Here is a 13,561-nt window from a genome sequence, read left to right on the forward strand (position 1 = left end):
GCCAGAGGGGGCCTTGCAAGGTTGATCTGCATCCTAACGATCTCCCCAGGTGACCCAGATGGCTCAATGACCACTTTGAGAAACCCTAGAGGATTTACCTTATGACAATAGGGAACAGGAGAATGGCCAGGGATGAAGGAAAGAATACTTTAAAGACACCGGAAACACTCAGTTCAGGTCGGTGAAAGTGACAGTCCAGATGTGGCCTTCCAGCCCCCCACCTCCCAGCACTAGTGCAAAGAAAAGGGCCAGGGGGCCACCCCCCCAACCCAGGCCCCTCCCGTCCTTCCAAGAACACTGCAACTCTACCACCATCTAAAGTATTTGTTTAATAACAACAACAGAAAAAAAACAAACAACCCACAGAACTATTGTAAAACAATATTCTCAGTCGGTGATCATTGTAATATACAATACAAAGCAATTAATTTCCTCAGAAATCTGAGAAGCACCAAACGTGACCATTTTTTAAAATGTCTGCTTTTCAAAAAATAGAAACACACGGGGGGGGGACTCCCCCAAGTCTCTGGTGGCAGATAGGTGTGGAGGGAAGGTCGGCCTGTCCTGTCAGTCCCCCAGCCCTGGGCTGGATCCAGCGCGAGCCCAGAGGCCGCTGCCTCAGTGTGGCCCCTGCCCAGCGGCGGCAAGGCGCTCGGAGGCCCGGCGAGCACGGTCCTCGCGCGCCCTGGAGCTCGGCGCTTCAGCGACACAAGATGCGGTCGTCCGCGGGAACACACGCCGCCTGCGAAACCAAGAGAGGAGAGGTGAGACGGCGGGCTGGAGGGGGCACGGCTGCGGGACGCCCCCGCCCCAGGAGACGCGAGGCAGGAGCGCTTCTTCCGATGTCCTTGGGAACCCTCACACAGCCAGGGGCCGAAAGGGTGGGGCAGACGTAAGGCAAGTCCCCCCTCCCTCTCCGGGACTCAGTTTCCCCATCTGAAGAAAGAAGGAAAAATGATCTCGTGCTCCAGCTGGGACCTCACCTCGGCCGCCAGGGCGCTGATCTCGCCGTTGAGGGTGCTGAGCGGAGCGCGAGCGGGGAGCCCCCGGCCCCCGGGGGTCCCGACTTGAGATTCCGAGTTCAGTTCTAACTCCAGGTCCCAGATGTAGTCGATGACGTGCTGGAGGATCTCCACCCTGCTCACCTTGCGGTTCTGGGGCAGGGTGGGCACCAGCTCCTTGAGGCGCGAGTAGCAGCCGTTCATGTCGTAGAGCAGCACGTTGACCTGCGGCTCGTCCAGCAGCGCGGGCAGGCGCGCCCCGGGGCCGCCGGCGCAGCGCGAGATGGCCACGCTCTGCTCCGACAGGCAGCGCACCACCTCGCCCGCGCCGCCCGCCGTCCTGCCGGCCTTGAGCGCGCAGCTGGGGCCCGCGGCGGCCGCGGCGCTGCCACTGGCGACCTTCATGCTTCTGGCGTCGGGGTAGCGAGAGGCGGGAGCCGCGTGCGGGAGGAGGCCCGAGCGCTGCAGGGACGGTTGTAGAAAGCGCGACCCGGGCCCACCGCGCGGTCATTATAAAGACGTCGGGCCCCCGCCCCGAGGGGCGGGCTCAGGCGTTTAAAAGCAGCCAATGGGCGCCCTGGGGGCGTGGCCCCGAGAGCCTCTGGGCCCCGCCTCCTGCTCGACTAGTGCACCCTGGAGGGTGCGGAAAGGGACCCCGAGCCTCGGGGACCCAGGGAGTGGGAAGGCGCGGGACCGGGTGGCCGGTGGAGGCGAGGGCGCCTCGGGCAGGAGGCGAGCAGGCTAAGTCGACGCTGCCGACGACAGAAAGACTTCAAGGACCAGCTTTCCCGGGTTCATTCTCTCACCTCTCCAGCTCCATTTTACAGCTGAGAGAGACTGAGGCCCGGCGGAAGGAGCGGCTGGCTCTGGGTTGCCCAGAGAGCCCGGGCTTTTGGCTCCTGCTGGAAGATGACCTCTGGGACCCTGATCTTCCGAATATTTGGGCGGAAGTTTAAAGCGGGCCCTCGGTTAACACTGCGCTGGGACTGGCCTCTCCCAATCCCCAGAGTGTTGTTACGGTTCCTGGGAGGCCCCCCCCCAGGCCCCTCGGGACGGGAACGGTTAATTTGGGAAAGCCTCCCTCTGGGACTGGGGCTGGGCCTCTGGGACCTGAACCAGACGGAAGGCTCCCAGAGTGGGGCTGCGTCTCCTGATTCTGCCCTGAACTTGCAGCCCCCTGAAAAGTTTCCCCAAATCTACATCAACTAGTGATTTAAAATTTTTTCTCCCTTTTTGGGGGGTCCCCCCCCAAAGACTTCGGATCGGGGTCTCCCACGGCGCGGCAGCTGCGGAGCTCGGCCCCCGCGCCCCGCCCCTCCCCCCGCCGGGCTCCGGGCTGGTCTGTGTCAGCGTCTGAACAAGAGGCTCAGACCGTTAGACGCCAGGCCCGTGACGTCACCCATTCATAAAACCTGGACGGGCTGTCAGGCTGGCGCCGCGCGGGCGGTCGCCATGGAGACGGCAAACCCGGCTCCGCGCGCTCCCCGGGCCCGCCAGTCACCTGCGGACCTCCGGCGGGAGGCCTGGGAACGCGCGGCTCGGGCGCGGGCGCCGGCGAGGGTCACCTTCCCGCCCCGCCCCGCACCTGGAGTCCCCGCGCCGGCCACCGCTCGGGCGCCCGGGAGGCGCTCGCACCGCCGCCTCGCACCTCCAGCCCCCCCTTACTGCCCGGGGAGAGGGGCCCCAGCTCCGATTCCAGCTCTGCTGCTGGGTGAACTTAGTCTCGGGCCCGCTGAGCCATACTCTCTGCCTGGCACTTTGATGATAATCACACATTTAGTGCGTCCTCACTTCGTGCCAGGCAGGCATCGCTGGAGGGCGTGCCTTCCTCGTCTTCGGCAGCCCCTGACGCCGCGCTGAAAAGAGGAGCTGCCTGGTTTCTTCATACACAGGAGGAAACTGAGGGCCAGAGGCCTCCAGGAGCCACAACTGTGGTAATGGCTGCGGTGCCAGTAACAAGGGCCCTTCCCGCCAGGGCAGGCAGGCTGCCTCCAGAGCCCTAGATAGACCAGGGCGGGGAAACTGAGGCTGAGAACAGTTACCCAGGGCCACACCGCCTTAGCAGGGCTAAAATTCTGGAGAGGGTGATATTATGTCCCCTCCCCCCAGCAATTAATTCACTGGGTGTCAGCAAGTTTCCTCTTTCTGCAGAAGTTTGGAGAAGGGGGTCAGTAAGCCAGCCCACTGCCTCCACATTTGGAAACCAGGAAAACTGATCAGGGAGACCAGCTTCAAAGGAGAGAGACATCATCAATTAATTAGCTGGACTCCCTCCTCTTATGACACCCTGCAAGCTCTCCAAACTCCGGAGGCTGGTTTTGCAATCCTCTAGTGATTGGAGAGAACGTTATGCTGAGCAGAAGAATTGCCAAAGATTTGAAATGACAATGACCAAACAGAGGAAATTGAAATATTAATTTACTATTGAGTGTTTATTAATTGACCTAGCAATTCTTGCTGGTATCAATTCCAGAGACACCTACACACAGGAGCACAAAGATGCCTGCCCAACCCTGGCTGGTGTGGCTCAGTTGGCTGGGAATCATCCCAGGCACCAGGAGGTTGCCGGTTCAGTTCTGCTCAAGGGCACATGGCTGGGCGGTGGGCTCAATCCCCGCCCGATAGGGGGCATGCAGGAGGCAGCAGATCCATGTTGCTCTCTCACATCCATGTTTCTCTCTCTCTCCCTCTCTCTCTCTCAAAATCAATAAACTATTAAAAAAGAGAGAAACAGAATGAGACAATTCTTAAAAATAAAAATAAAAAGATGTTTGCTCAGGAATGTTCACTGAGGTGCTATTTACAAGAGGGGAAGCTGAAATAACCCACATGTCCTTCAACAGTGGCACTGTATAAAGGATGAAGGAACACCAGTGCTGCGGACTGGCCGCGCAGCAGGGGAAGGCTGGCTCTGAGAGATGTCTAGGTCCTGCTGTTGGAGAAAGCAAGTGCTAGACTGGGGGGTAAGGTAGGACCTCTTGTAAAGAAGCAAACATACTGCCCTAAGTGCATGCGTATCTGGAAATGAATTTAAAACAAGAGGAAACTGTACTGTGGAAAATTTTCAAACAAAATAGTGTGTGACTTCTCTCAGATGAAGTTCTAAAACTCACAGCTAGTGTACAATAAAAGAAATCAGAATGGTGGTCGCCTCTGGGAGTGGAGGGTGGGAGCTGCCGGGGACGGGGTGTGAGAGGACTTTCTGGAGTGATGGAAATGTTCCATGTCATAACGAGGTGTGGATTACACAGTGTAAGAATTAGTCAAAACACATTGAGTTATATAGTTTTGTGCATTTCACTGTATTTAAATTGCACCTCAATAAAAATATTAGAAAGAAGAAAGAAAAGATAAACACCAAATTACTAATGTTACCACTGTGAAGAGGAGAGGGGAAGGAGAACACTGTGAAATTAGAATTTCACTTTTATCTTCATATAGGTATCGGATTTTTGTTTTTTTTTAAGCAGTGTTATTGAAGTATAATTGACAAACACAAACTGTATATATTTAAGGTATACAACTCCAGAAATACACATATCCATGAACCATTGCCACAATCAAGAAAATTAACATATAGTCATCAACCCTAGAAGTTTTCTTCTGCCCTTTGTAATTCCTCCCTGCTCTTCTACCCAGAGCCCAAGTGACCTTTTATCTGTTTTTTTCTATAGTTTGCATGTTCTAGAATTTTATATAAATGAAGTGCAGTATATACACACAGTATATACATATATAATGTATATACAGCACATGCTATTTTTTTTTAATCCTTACCTGAGGATATTTTTTCCATTGCTTTTCAGGGACAGTGGAAGGAAGGGAGAGAGCGAGAGAGAGAAACACTGATGTGAGAGAGACACACTGATTGGTTGCCCGCCTCTGGATCAGGGCTGCCAGGGATCGAGCCTGCAACCGAGGTACATGCCCTTGGCCAGAATCCAACCCGGGGCCCTTCAGTCTTCGGGCCGAGGCTCTCGCAAACCGGCTAGGGCAGTACATACTCTTTATTGAAGTTTTTTCAGCCTAGTTTCTTTAACTCAGCACAATTATTTTGAGATTCACCCATGTTCATTCCTTTTTATTGCTTAGTAGTAGTATATGGATACACAATTTGTTTAGTCTTTACCTTGAGAGACATCTGGGTTATTTATAGTTTTTCGTTAGTACAAATAAAGCTGCTTTGAACACTTGTGTACAAGTGTTTATATGAATCTATGCTTTCATTTCTCTTAGACAAACAGAAGTGAAATGATTGGGTCACATAGTAGGTATTTATTTAATTTAGTAAGAAACTGCTCAACTGTTTTCCCCAGTGGGTGTGCCATTTCACATTCCTATCAGCAGCGTGGAGAGTCCAGGTCCTTCACGTCCTAAGGGTTGATGTGGTCAGTCTTTTTCAGCCATTCTAATAGATGTGTGTGGTATCTCGCTGTGGTTTTAATTTATATTTTATTTTAAAAAATTTTTTATTTTTATTGATTTTTAGAGAGAGAGGAAGGGAGAGGGAGACAGAGCGAAACATCGATTGGCTGCCTCCTGCATGCCCCCTACCAGGGGATTGAGCCTGCAACCTGGGCATGTGCCCTGACCAGGAATTGAACTGGCAACCTTTTGGTGCCCAAGATGATGCCCAACCAACTGAGCCACACCAGCCAGGGCTTTCATTTGTATTTTCTGAATGACTAAAAATGTTGATCAGCTTTTTATGTGCTTATGTGCCATCCATATATCTTCTTTGGTAAAGGGTAATTCACTTCTTTTGCTCATTAAAAAATTAATTTTAGATAATTGTAGGTTCACATGCAGTCATTAGAAATAATAGAGAGAAGTCCCTTACATCCGTTACCCAGTTTCCCTAATGGAAGCATTTTGCATAAGTATAATACAATATTACAAGAAGATTTCACATGACATTCCCATTTCACCTGATTGACATGCACCCATTTGCATGTGTATTTAGTTCTACGCAATTTTATCACATGTAGATTCCTGCGAGCTCCGCCCCAGTGAAGACACAGAGCAGCTCCGTCACAAGGGTCCCTCGTGCTACCCTTTAATCTTTTGTCCATTTCTTTTCATTTGGTCGCTTGTTTTCTTATTATTGAGTTTTGAGATTCCTTTATATGTTTTGAATACAAATCCTTTATCAGATATATGATTTACAAATATTTTCTCCAGTGTGTCTCATCTTTTTATCTTCTTACTGGCATCTTTTGAAGACAGAAGTTTTAAATTTTGATGAAGTCCGAGTTATCAATTTTTAATTTTATGAATCTTGCTTTTCTTGCCATATTTTAGAAATCTCTGCCTAATTCAAGATCACAAAGATTTTCTCCTATATTTTCCAGAAGCTTTATAGCTTTGGGTTTTTAGAGTTTTAGATCTTTGATCCATTACGCATAGGTATTTCTTGAGTTCATTTCTTAAACAGAAGTGTATTCATGTACTACTTTGTGTCATAAAAAGCCAACTTTAAATGTTTAGTATACCTCACTCTGGCCTGACTTCGTTTGAGATGAGGTGGAATGTCAGAGACACTCTGCAGACAAATAGGAGAGAAAGCCAAGGGACAATTAGGACCCCCAATTAGCATCCTGTGCACCCACCTCCTGCCAGGTCCTGTGCTAGCTACATCAAGACTATACTATGAAAATTTCCTGCTAGGTGCCTTAGCGGCACAAAGAAAGGATGAGTTTTACCTTGGAAGAAATCAGGGAGGCTTCCTAGAAGAGGCAACTTCTCTCCTGGGCATTCTATGTGGGCAAGGCAGAAGGGGAAATAACCTGAATGAAGATGGGGAGGGGGTATATATCTAAACAAACATAACGTTTTGACACTTTCAGGAGAAATAGTTGAAAGAGCTGTGGCTTGGGGCCCAACAGCTCAGATTCAAAGTTTGTTGTACTGTGTGACCTGGAACAAGACGGGTCACCTCTCTGAGTCTCCTCTTCCTCATTGGCAAAATGATAGAAGTTCAATTTCAGGCCAGGCCCCCGTTTGGTTTCAGTTTTACTTCTGGGGGTTTTTAAAGAGCCATGTGAGATGAGCTTTCAAAACTCACGAAATGTTCCCTTCACTGTGCTCCCCCCAAACTTCCCAAGTGAAACAACACCCACTATATACATACCGATCCTGGGTCTGTAGGAAAAAATTGGCTTAATTTCATTCCAGAAAATGTTCAGTACTCCCAGACATGGTTTTTATCTCTTACATTTTTAAGGCCTGACAAGGAATTTAAATAAAGACTGTCTGTTTATCTTGTTGCCAAATGGGCATGGGCATTTTTCTGGCCCTCTCTTAGGTAGTGTAAATTGAGTGAGCATTTGCCTCCCGGTCCTACCTACCAGGTGAGCGCAGGGAAGCAGATCACTCTTTTGGTGGCCAGGAAGTTTGGAGGACTCCTTCAATGAGCCCGCCCAGGCCCAAACCAGGGTTCACGCTAGTCGTCTCTTGGGAGGCCCTTTACACACACCTGGCGCCATCTGATTTTCACAGCTGCTCCTGGCACTGGTAACAGCTGTATTATTATAATGTACCATTTCACAGATGAGAATACTGCGGCCCAGAGGGAAAAAAGGACCAGCCCTCGACAGCTTCAGATCCTGGCTCTACCATAGACAAGTTGTGCCTCAGTTTCCTCATCTGTAAACTGGAATATGCCCATTGCTCTTTGTAGAAAGGTTGTGAGAGTAAAATAAGCTATGCCAAGAGGTAAGTGCAGCACCTTTCGCTATTTCTCTGTCACCACATCACCCTTCATGCCTTGATCTCTCCTCTGGCCTCCGGGGCTCGGGGCAAAGGCTCCCATTTTCTAAGTGCTCATTCTGCATCAGGCAGAGTTCCAAGTATTAACCTAAGGCAGGGAGTAATATTTATGTTCCCTTTACAGTTGAGGCTACTGAGGCCCAGAGAAGTTGAGTGACTTGTTTCAGATCACACAGCTGGGAGTGGCGTTGAACTTGGGCGCCCGGCTCCTGAGGAAGGGGCTGCCCGGGGCTGCAGGGCTGGTGTGCAGGCGCGTGGACACGCGGAGTGGATGAGTGTTCATGTCCAGCGTGCTCCCCACCGCCCCTCCCGGCAGTCTTGGCCTTGAGGCTCCAGAGCGGGCCTGCCCTGTGCCACGTGACCCGCTCTGGCTGCTCCGGCCCTGGCCCGGCAGCTGCTCCCCAGATGTGCCCACAGCGCGGTCTTCCAGCCGCCAGGCCGGCGCCTCTGGGCTGGGACTGCCGGAGCTGCGGGGGAGAGACCTTTGGCTCGGGCTGTTCCCGGCGCCCCCACCCCCTGCTCCTTGTAACAGGAGACCGCAAGCGCCCCCCCACACTCTGCCCCAGAACTCCGCGCTCCGCCAACAGCGCCTCTCTGCCCCTCGCCGGACAAAACCCAAACCCCTCCCCAGCCGGCGGCTTCCATCCACCACCGCCAACCACCTCCTGCCCCGGCCTTTCTCTCACCGGCCACGTGGTCTCTTTTCCTAAACTAGCCTGATCCTACCTCAGGGCCTTTGCTTTTGCTGTTCCCTCTGCCCCGAACACTCATCCAGATCTTTACAAGGCTTCTCATTGTTCGAGTCTCCGGTCAAATGCCACCTCCTCAGAGGTCTTCTTAGAACCTCCCTTGGCTATTCACTCTGTTTCGAGCTGCCCTAGTGTTAATTATTTAGAGTTTGCTACCATCTGAAACGATCTTTGTTTTCTTTGGGAACTGTCCATCCTCTGGCCCCATGCCCTGCCCCGGCTGTCAGCTCTAGGAGGGCAGGAACCCTGGCTCCTTTGGCCACTGCTGTGTCCCTAGAGTTGAGCACAGGACCTGGCCCAGAGAGGGTAAAGGACTGCTAAAGGTCACAGGGCATAGTACTTAAATGGAATAGTATGTAGGGTGATATCTGTTGAATTAATGGATTGTTACCTTATGGTCCTCGGTTTCCTCATGTGCAAAATGGGGACAAAATTTGACCTTAACCCACAAAGTTATGACATTTCAGTACTTAGCATGCGGTAAGCACTCAAAGAACAGAATAGACTGTTTTGTGTCCTTCCAGGGGTCTCATTTTCCATCCCCCATACCGAGCAGAAGGCTGTATGTAGGCACATGACAGGTGTGGAGACTTCAAGCTCTCTGTCCCTAACAAGCTGTGAAATCTCTGCCAAGTCCCTTATCCATTCTGGACCTCAGTTTCCCCATATGGAAAATGGGGACAGTCACTGGCTCTCCATCTTAAGGGTTTTCTGATGGGCTCTTGGGTCATTTCAGGGAGTGTAGGGGGGTCCAGGCTTGGTTCCATCTTCTGCTTCCCACCCTGTTTTCCAAAGAAGCCCCAGAACAATGGACAGGGAGGCCGGAGCCCATCGGTCTGGGCCTCTCCCTGGGTTCCCCGCAGAGAGAGGGTTTGGGGCCTTCCTCTGGCCTCTGGTCTCAGGGGCCAAAGGGAAGGGTAGAGTAGGGGCCCAGGGGACTTCCTTCTTAGGTCACTCAGCACAGGCCAATCTTTCAAGTACTACACACACGCACAGAGTGACACAAATGTACATACCTACACAACCAACACAGCACATATATGAAAACTAACAACTGACGCATCTGACGGCAACACCTCAATACACACAACCCAGCAGAGCAGCCTGTCCAAATGCACAGCGCAGGATACGCCATTACACACAATCGACACACTGATATCAAGGCACACAACCCAAACCCAAATCTGCACAACCAACACACCAACAAAAATAGAGACCAAGGAGGCAACATATCAAAACACCTAATTGTCTCTACTAGCAGGACCACACTAAAGCTACGCCCCACAACAGCAAACACAACACACAGATACACACACCCCACAGCGTGTGCAACACACATTTACCAAACATAACACACACTTACACCCATGTCAGTGCTGCTCACACCAAGATGCGGACACACATGCCCACATCCTTAGCGGAAACAACCAAACACAAACCAGCTTCCCCTATGCAACCAGCAACAGCCTTCACCGGCTCTAAGCCTCCATGCTGCCTGCTACCACCTCTCAAAGTCTTTTTATATAGAGAGACCACTCTACAACACACACAGAACTCAGAATCCTGTATAAGCTCCAAGGACCCACAACTACCCAACCACACCCATCCAGACCCCAGGAACTCATGCCCAGAAGTGCCGGCCTGAGCCCTGCCCAGGGCAGAGCTGGTCTGGCTCTGGCAGCCCCAGAGGCTGATGCCACCAGCCAGGAGTAATACAAATCAGGGCCCTCTTCAGGGCCCAACAGAGACCACCCCCATGCTGCAAGGTCCATGACATGGAACGAGGGAGACTGGGCAAGAGGCCTCCTGAGGGGGCTTCCATGGTTTCCCCATATGCCCACTGGGGGATGGGCAGGAGGGCCCTGAAGGCCCCCTCCCCTGCCTCCTGCCTGGTGCCCAGCCCAGCTCTTCCTTGACTCACCTGCCTCCCTTGCACCTGGCTCCCCCTTCTGCCCTGGGGCCCGGAAAGGGGAACCAGCTGAGGGTGCGTCTCTCAGGGCCTGCCCAGCTCCCTGCCCAGCAGCAGGAAGCAGTCCCCACCCTCTCTGCTCACCCCAACCCTGAGTACTCCGTCACCAGGGGGTGGCACCTCTAGCTGCACCTTTGCCTCAGGTCACAGGTGTGGCTGCACTCTTCAAATGCTATGACTCATGACAATCTCTTAAGTCTTTTAAAAAGTCCTATTATTTTTTGCTGATGCAAAAGCAGAGCTGATCTGGTTAAAGGAAGTTGGCAACTCAGAAACACTCAATGAAGAAAGGGACCTCTTTCCTAAAAGACAAGAGAATGAGGTCTTTCAGAGAGCCAAAGAGCCCGGGGTTCTCATGCAGCCCACTGCTTATGAGCTGGGTGGGTGTAAGTCACTTCATTTCCTCCTGTCTCAGTTTCCCAATCTGTGAAAGTGGGGAATGGTACAAGTTCCCACCTCTATGAGGATTAAAAGAGTTAAGTCACATAAAAGAGTGTAGAACAGTGCCCAGCCAAGTCAGTATTCAGTAGACACTAATTATTACTATGCCACCCCTCCTAGAGGTAACTCCTGTTAAGTAATCAGATACATGCTCCACCACCGAATTACAGAAATTTAGAATCATTAAATGCCAACCATTCATTCCATAAACAATTAGCACACTCTCACTTTGTGCTAGGATCAGCAGTGGCAGAACAAGAGGCGGGTTTGTGCATCCAAGCAGCCATTATCAGTTGGACATAACCAAATGGAAATAAATGCCACCGGCCAGGTGGTTAGTCCCTGGGGACTAACCTGCTATATGTGGGCTGCTGTCATCACAGGAAGCACTTTCTAGGAACTAGAGAGAGAAGCCCCTTACTTTGAGCAGATGCAATGTGCCTTATGGAGCATGCTCTGCAGCACCTCCCGTTCCCCACAGCACGCTCCACGGCCCTGCAAACAACGTCTCTGCCCCGGGAGTTCACAGGCTGATGGGGAAGACAGTCACTTCCCCAGCTCCCAGCGCTGTGGTGAAGCACAGGGGACTGTGAGAGGGGTCAGCTAAGGGAGGCTGGGGAGGCCTTCCTGGAGGAGGAGGCACTTTCCCAGATGAGATGAAAAAACAGTGAGGAAGGGTGAGGCAGATGCTCCTGAGGCCCAGCCTTGCACATCTGGCACGTAGGAAGGACAGAGTTAGCACATGAAACGGAAAACACTTCCGAGTCTGAAACTATAAAACACAGTGGGGCTGTGGGAAAACAACCCTCGTCCGCTGCTGGTGGCTGCGCAGACTGGGATATCACTTGGGAGCTCAGTGTGGCGATACTGAGTAAAAGTGGACGCGGGACACCCTGGGACCCAGCGGTCCCCTCCCACGGATACTCCCCGAAAGTCCTGCGCACGAGGCGCCAGGACAAGGGCAGGGACGCCCGGCCGTGCCTCCAGCGGGACACACTGAAAACCACCCGCTTGTCCAACCGCGGCGCGGGGCGCGAGAGGACGGGGCAGCGCCAGCAGCTGTCCGCAACGAGCGCGACCTGGACACGTGCAAAAACACGGAAAACACGGAATCCTTTCTTTCAAGTGTAAATGTGAAAACACACAAACGATGCTAATACATTTACGCGTCGTAAACGTGTGAAAAAAGCACGGGCTGGAAGGAAACACGCCCCCGTCGCACGCGGGCCGCGCGGTGCGCAGGCGGCAGGTGGTCTCGGGGCGCAGCGCGGGGGCGCGGAGACCAGGGGCCCGCGCACCCGGAGTTTAACTCTTCAGAGAAGGGGGGGCGCAAGCGCGGGTGTGGGCCCTGGGTGCGGGGATAGGGTATTAGGAACACAAGACACTGTGTTTTTTGATAATGTTTACATGTCACAAAATAAAAAATTAGGTCAGCAACGAGAAAGGGGTGTTCCCGGCGGAAGGGCGAGCGAGGTCAAGGTCTGCGGGCGGGGCTCAGGGGCGCGGGGGAGGCCGAGGTGGGGCTGGGCCGCCCGGGGGTCCTGGCACGGGCGGGGGGCGCCGGGGCTTCGGGCGCAGCGGGTGGGGAGAGGGCCCGCGCCCCCGCTTTGCTCCCGCGCCCGCCCGTCCGAAGGACACTCCCGGGCACGGGGCCCCGCCCCGGGGACGCGCGGCGGCCCGACCCGCTGCGCCGGACGGATGGGCCGCCCGGGTTCCGCGCTCGCCCCGGCCCGTGGGAACCGGCCCGGCGGGCGGGGGCGGGGGCGCCGGGAGCCGCCCGGGGAGCGGCGCGCGGATGGGGCGGAGGCCGCGGGCGGCAGCTGGGTGCGGGGCCGGCCTGGGGCCAGGACGGAGGCTGCGGGCAGATGTTCGCGGCCAGATGTTCGCTGGGTCGGGGGGGCCTGGGAAAACTCGTCCGGCTCTCCCGGCGGCTGCTGGGGGCGGGCCGCGAGCGAGGTGCGGCCGGAGTGGCCGCCGGGGGCTGGGGGGAGCGGGGCGCGGGCAGGGCCTCGGGGCGCCTCCGGGGAAGCGCTGCGCCTCCTGCGGGTCCGCCACCCGCATCCCGGCCGTCCCCCCATTGTCGCGGCCCGAGAGCCCGCCCCGCGAGCACCGCGCACCCCGGGTCGGGCCGCGTCCCGCAGGCGGAGGCGTCCGCGCGCCCGGCCGACCGCCACCGGCTCCACCACCGCTCCGCCCGTCGGGCACCCGGGGCGTCCCCTCGCTCCCGCTCCTCTCCCGCGGCCCCGAGAAGGCAGGAGGCGCTCTCCCGTCACCTCCGAGGGGCGCCCTGCGCGCGGGGCCCGATGACGGCGCAGCAGGTGCGGGGCGCAGCTGGGCCTGAGCCGGACCCCCAGGGCCGCGGGTTCCCACCGCGCGTCCCCAGGCCCCGCGTGCTCAGGGCCTGCACGCGCCCCCCGCGCAGTCGAGCGTCACCTCACCTGGTGATAAACGTCTCGGACGGAACCGGTCGGGAGGAGGGGGAGGGAGGGCAGCGCGGGGCCCGCAACCCCAAACGGGGGCGAGGGCAGGTGGGCGAGGCCTCCCCGAGGCGGTGGCTCCGGGAAGCACCTGCGCGCGCCCTCCAGCGGCGGGGGAAAGGCCCGGGGAGAGCGTGTGCGGGGCGCGCCCGCAGC

General features: G+C 54.7%; 1 protein-coding gene across 1 annotated transcript; it reads right to left on the bottom strand.

Annotated features, from left to right (window-relative positions):
• Window positions 1–309: 309 nt before the first annotated feature.
• On the bottom strand, window positions 310–1,461 carry ID1 (inhibitor of DNA binding 1). The gene is made up of 2 exons (XM_016200559.2): window positions 984–1,461; window positions 310–742 (listed from the first exon to the last, which is right to left on the bottom strand). Exons 1-2 carry the CDS (start codon window positions 1,404–1,406, stop codon window positions 701–703), a joined length of 465 nt encoding a protein of 154 aa, XP_016056045.2. The 5' UTR covers window positions 1,407–1,461; the 3' UTR covers window positions 310–700.
• Between the last annotated feature and the right edge of the window lie 12,100 nt (window positions 1,462–13,561).

This window comes from Miniopterus natalensis, chromosome 7, assembly GCF_054644295.1.
Source record: "Miniopterus natalensis isolate mMinNat1 chromosome 7, mMinNat1.hap1, whole genome shotgun sequence".
NCBI classification, from domain to species: Eukaryota; Metazoa; Chordata; class Mammalia; order Chiroptera; family Miniopteridae; genus Miniopterus; species Miniopterus natalensis.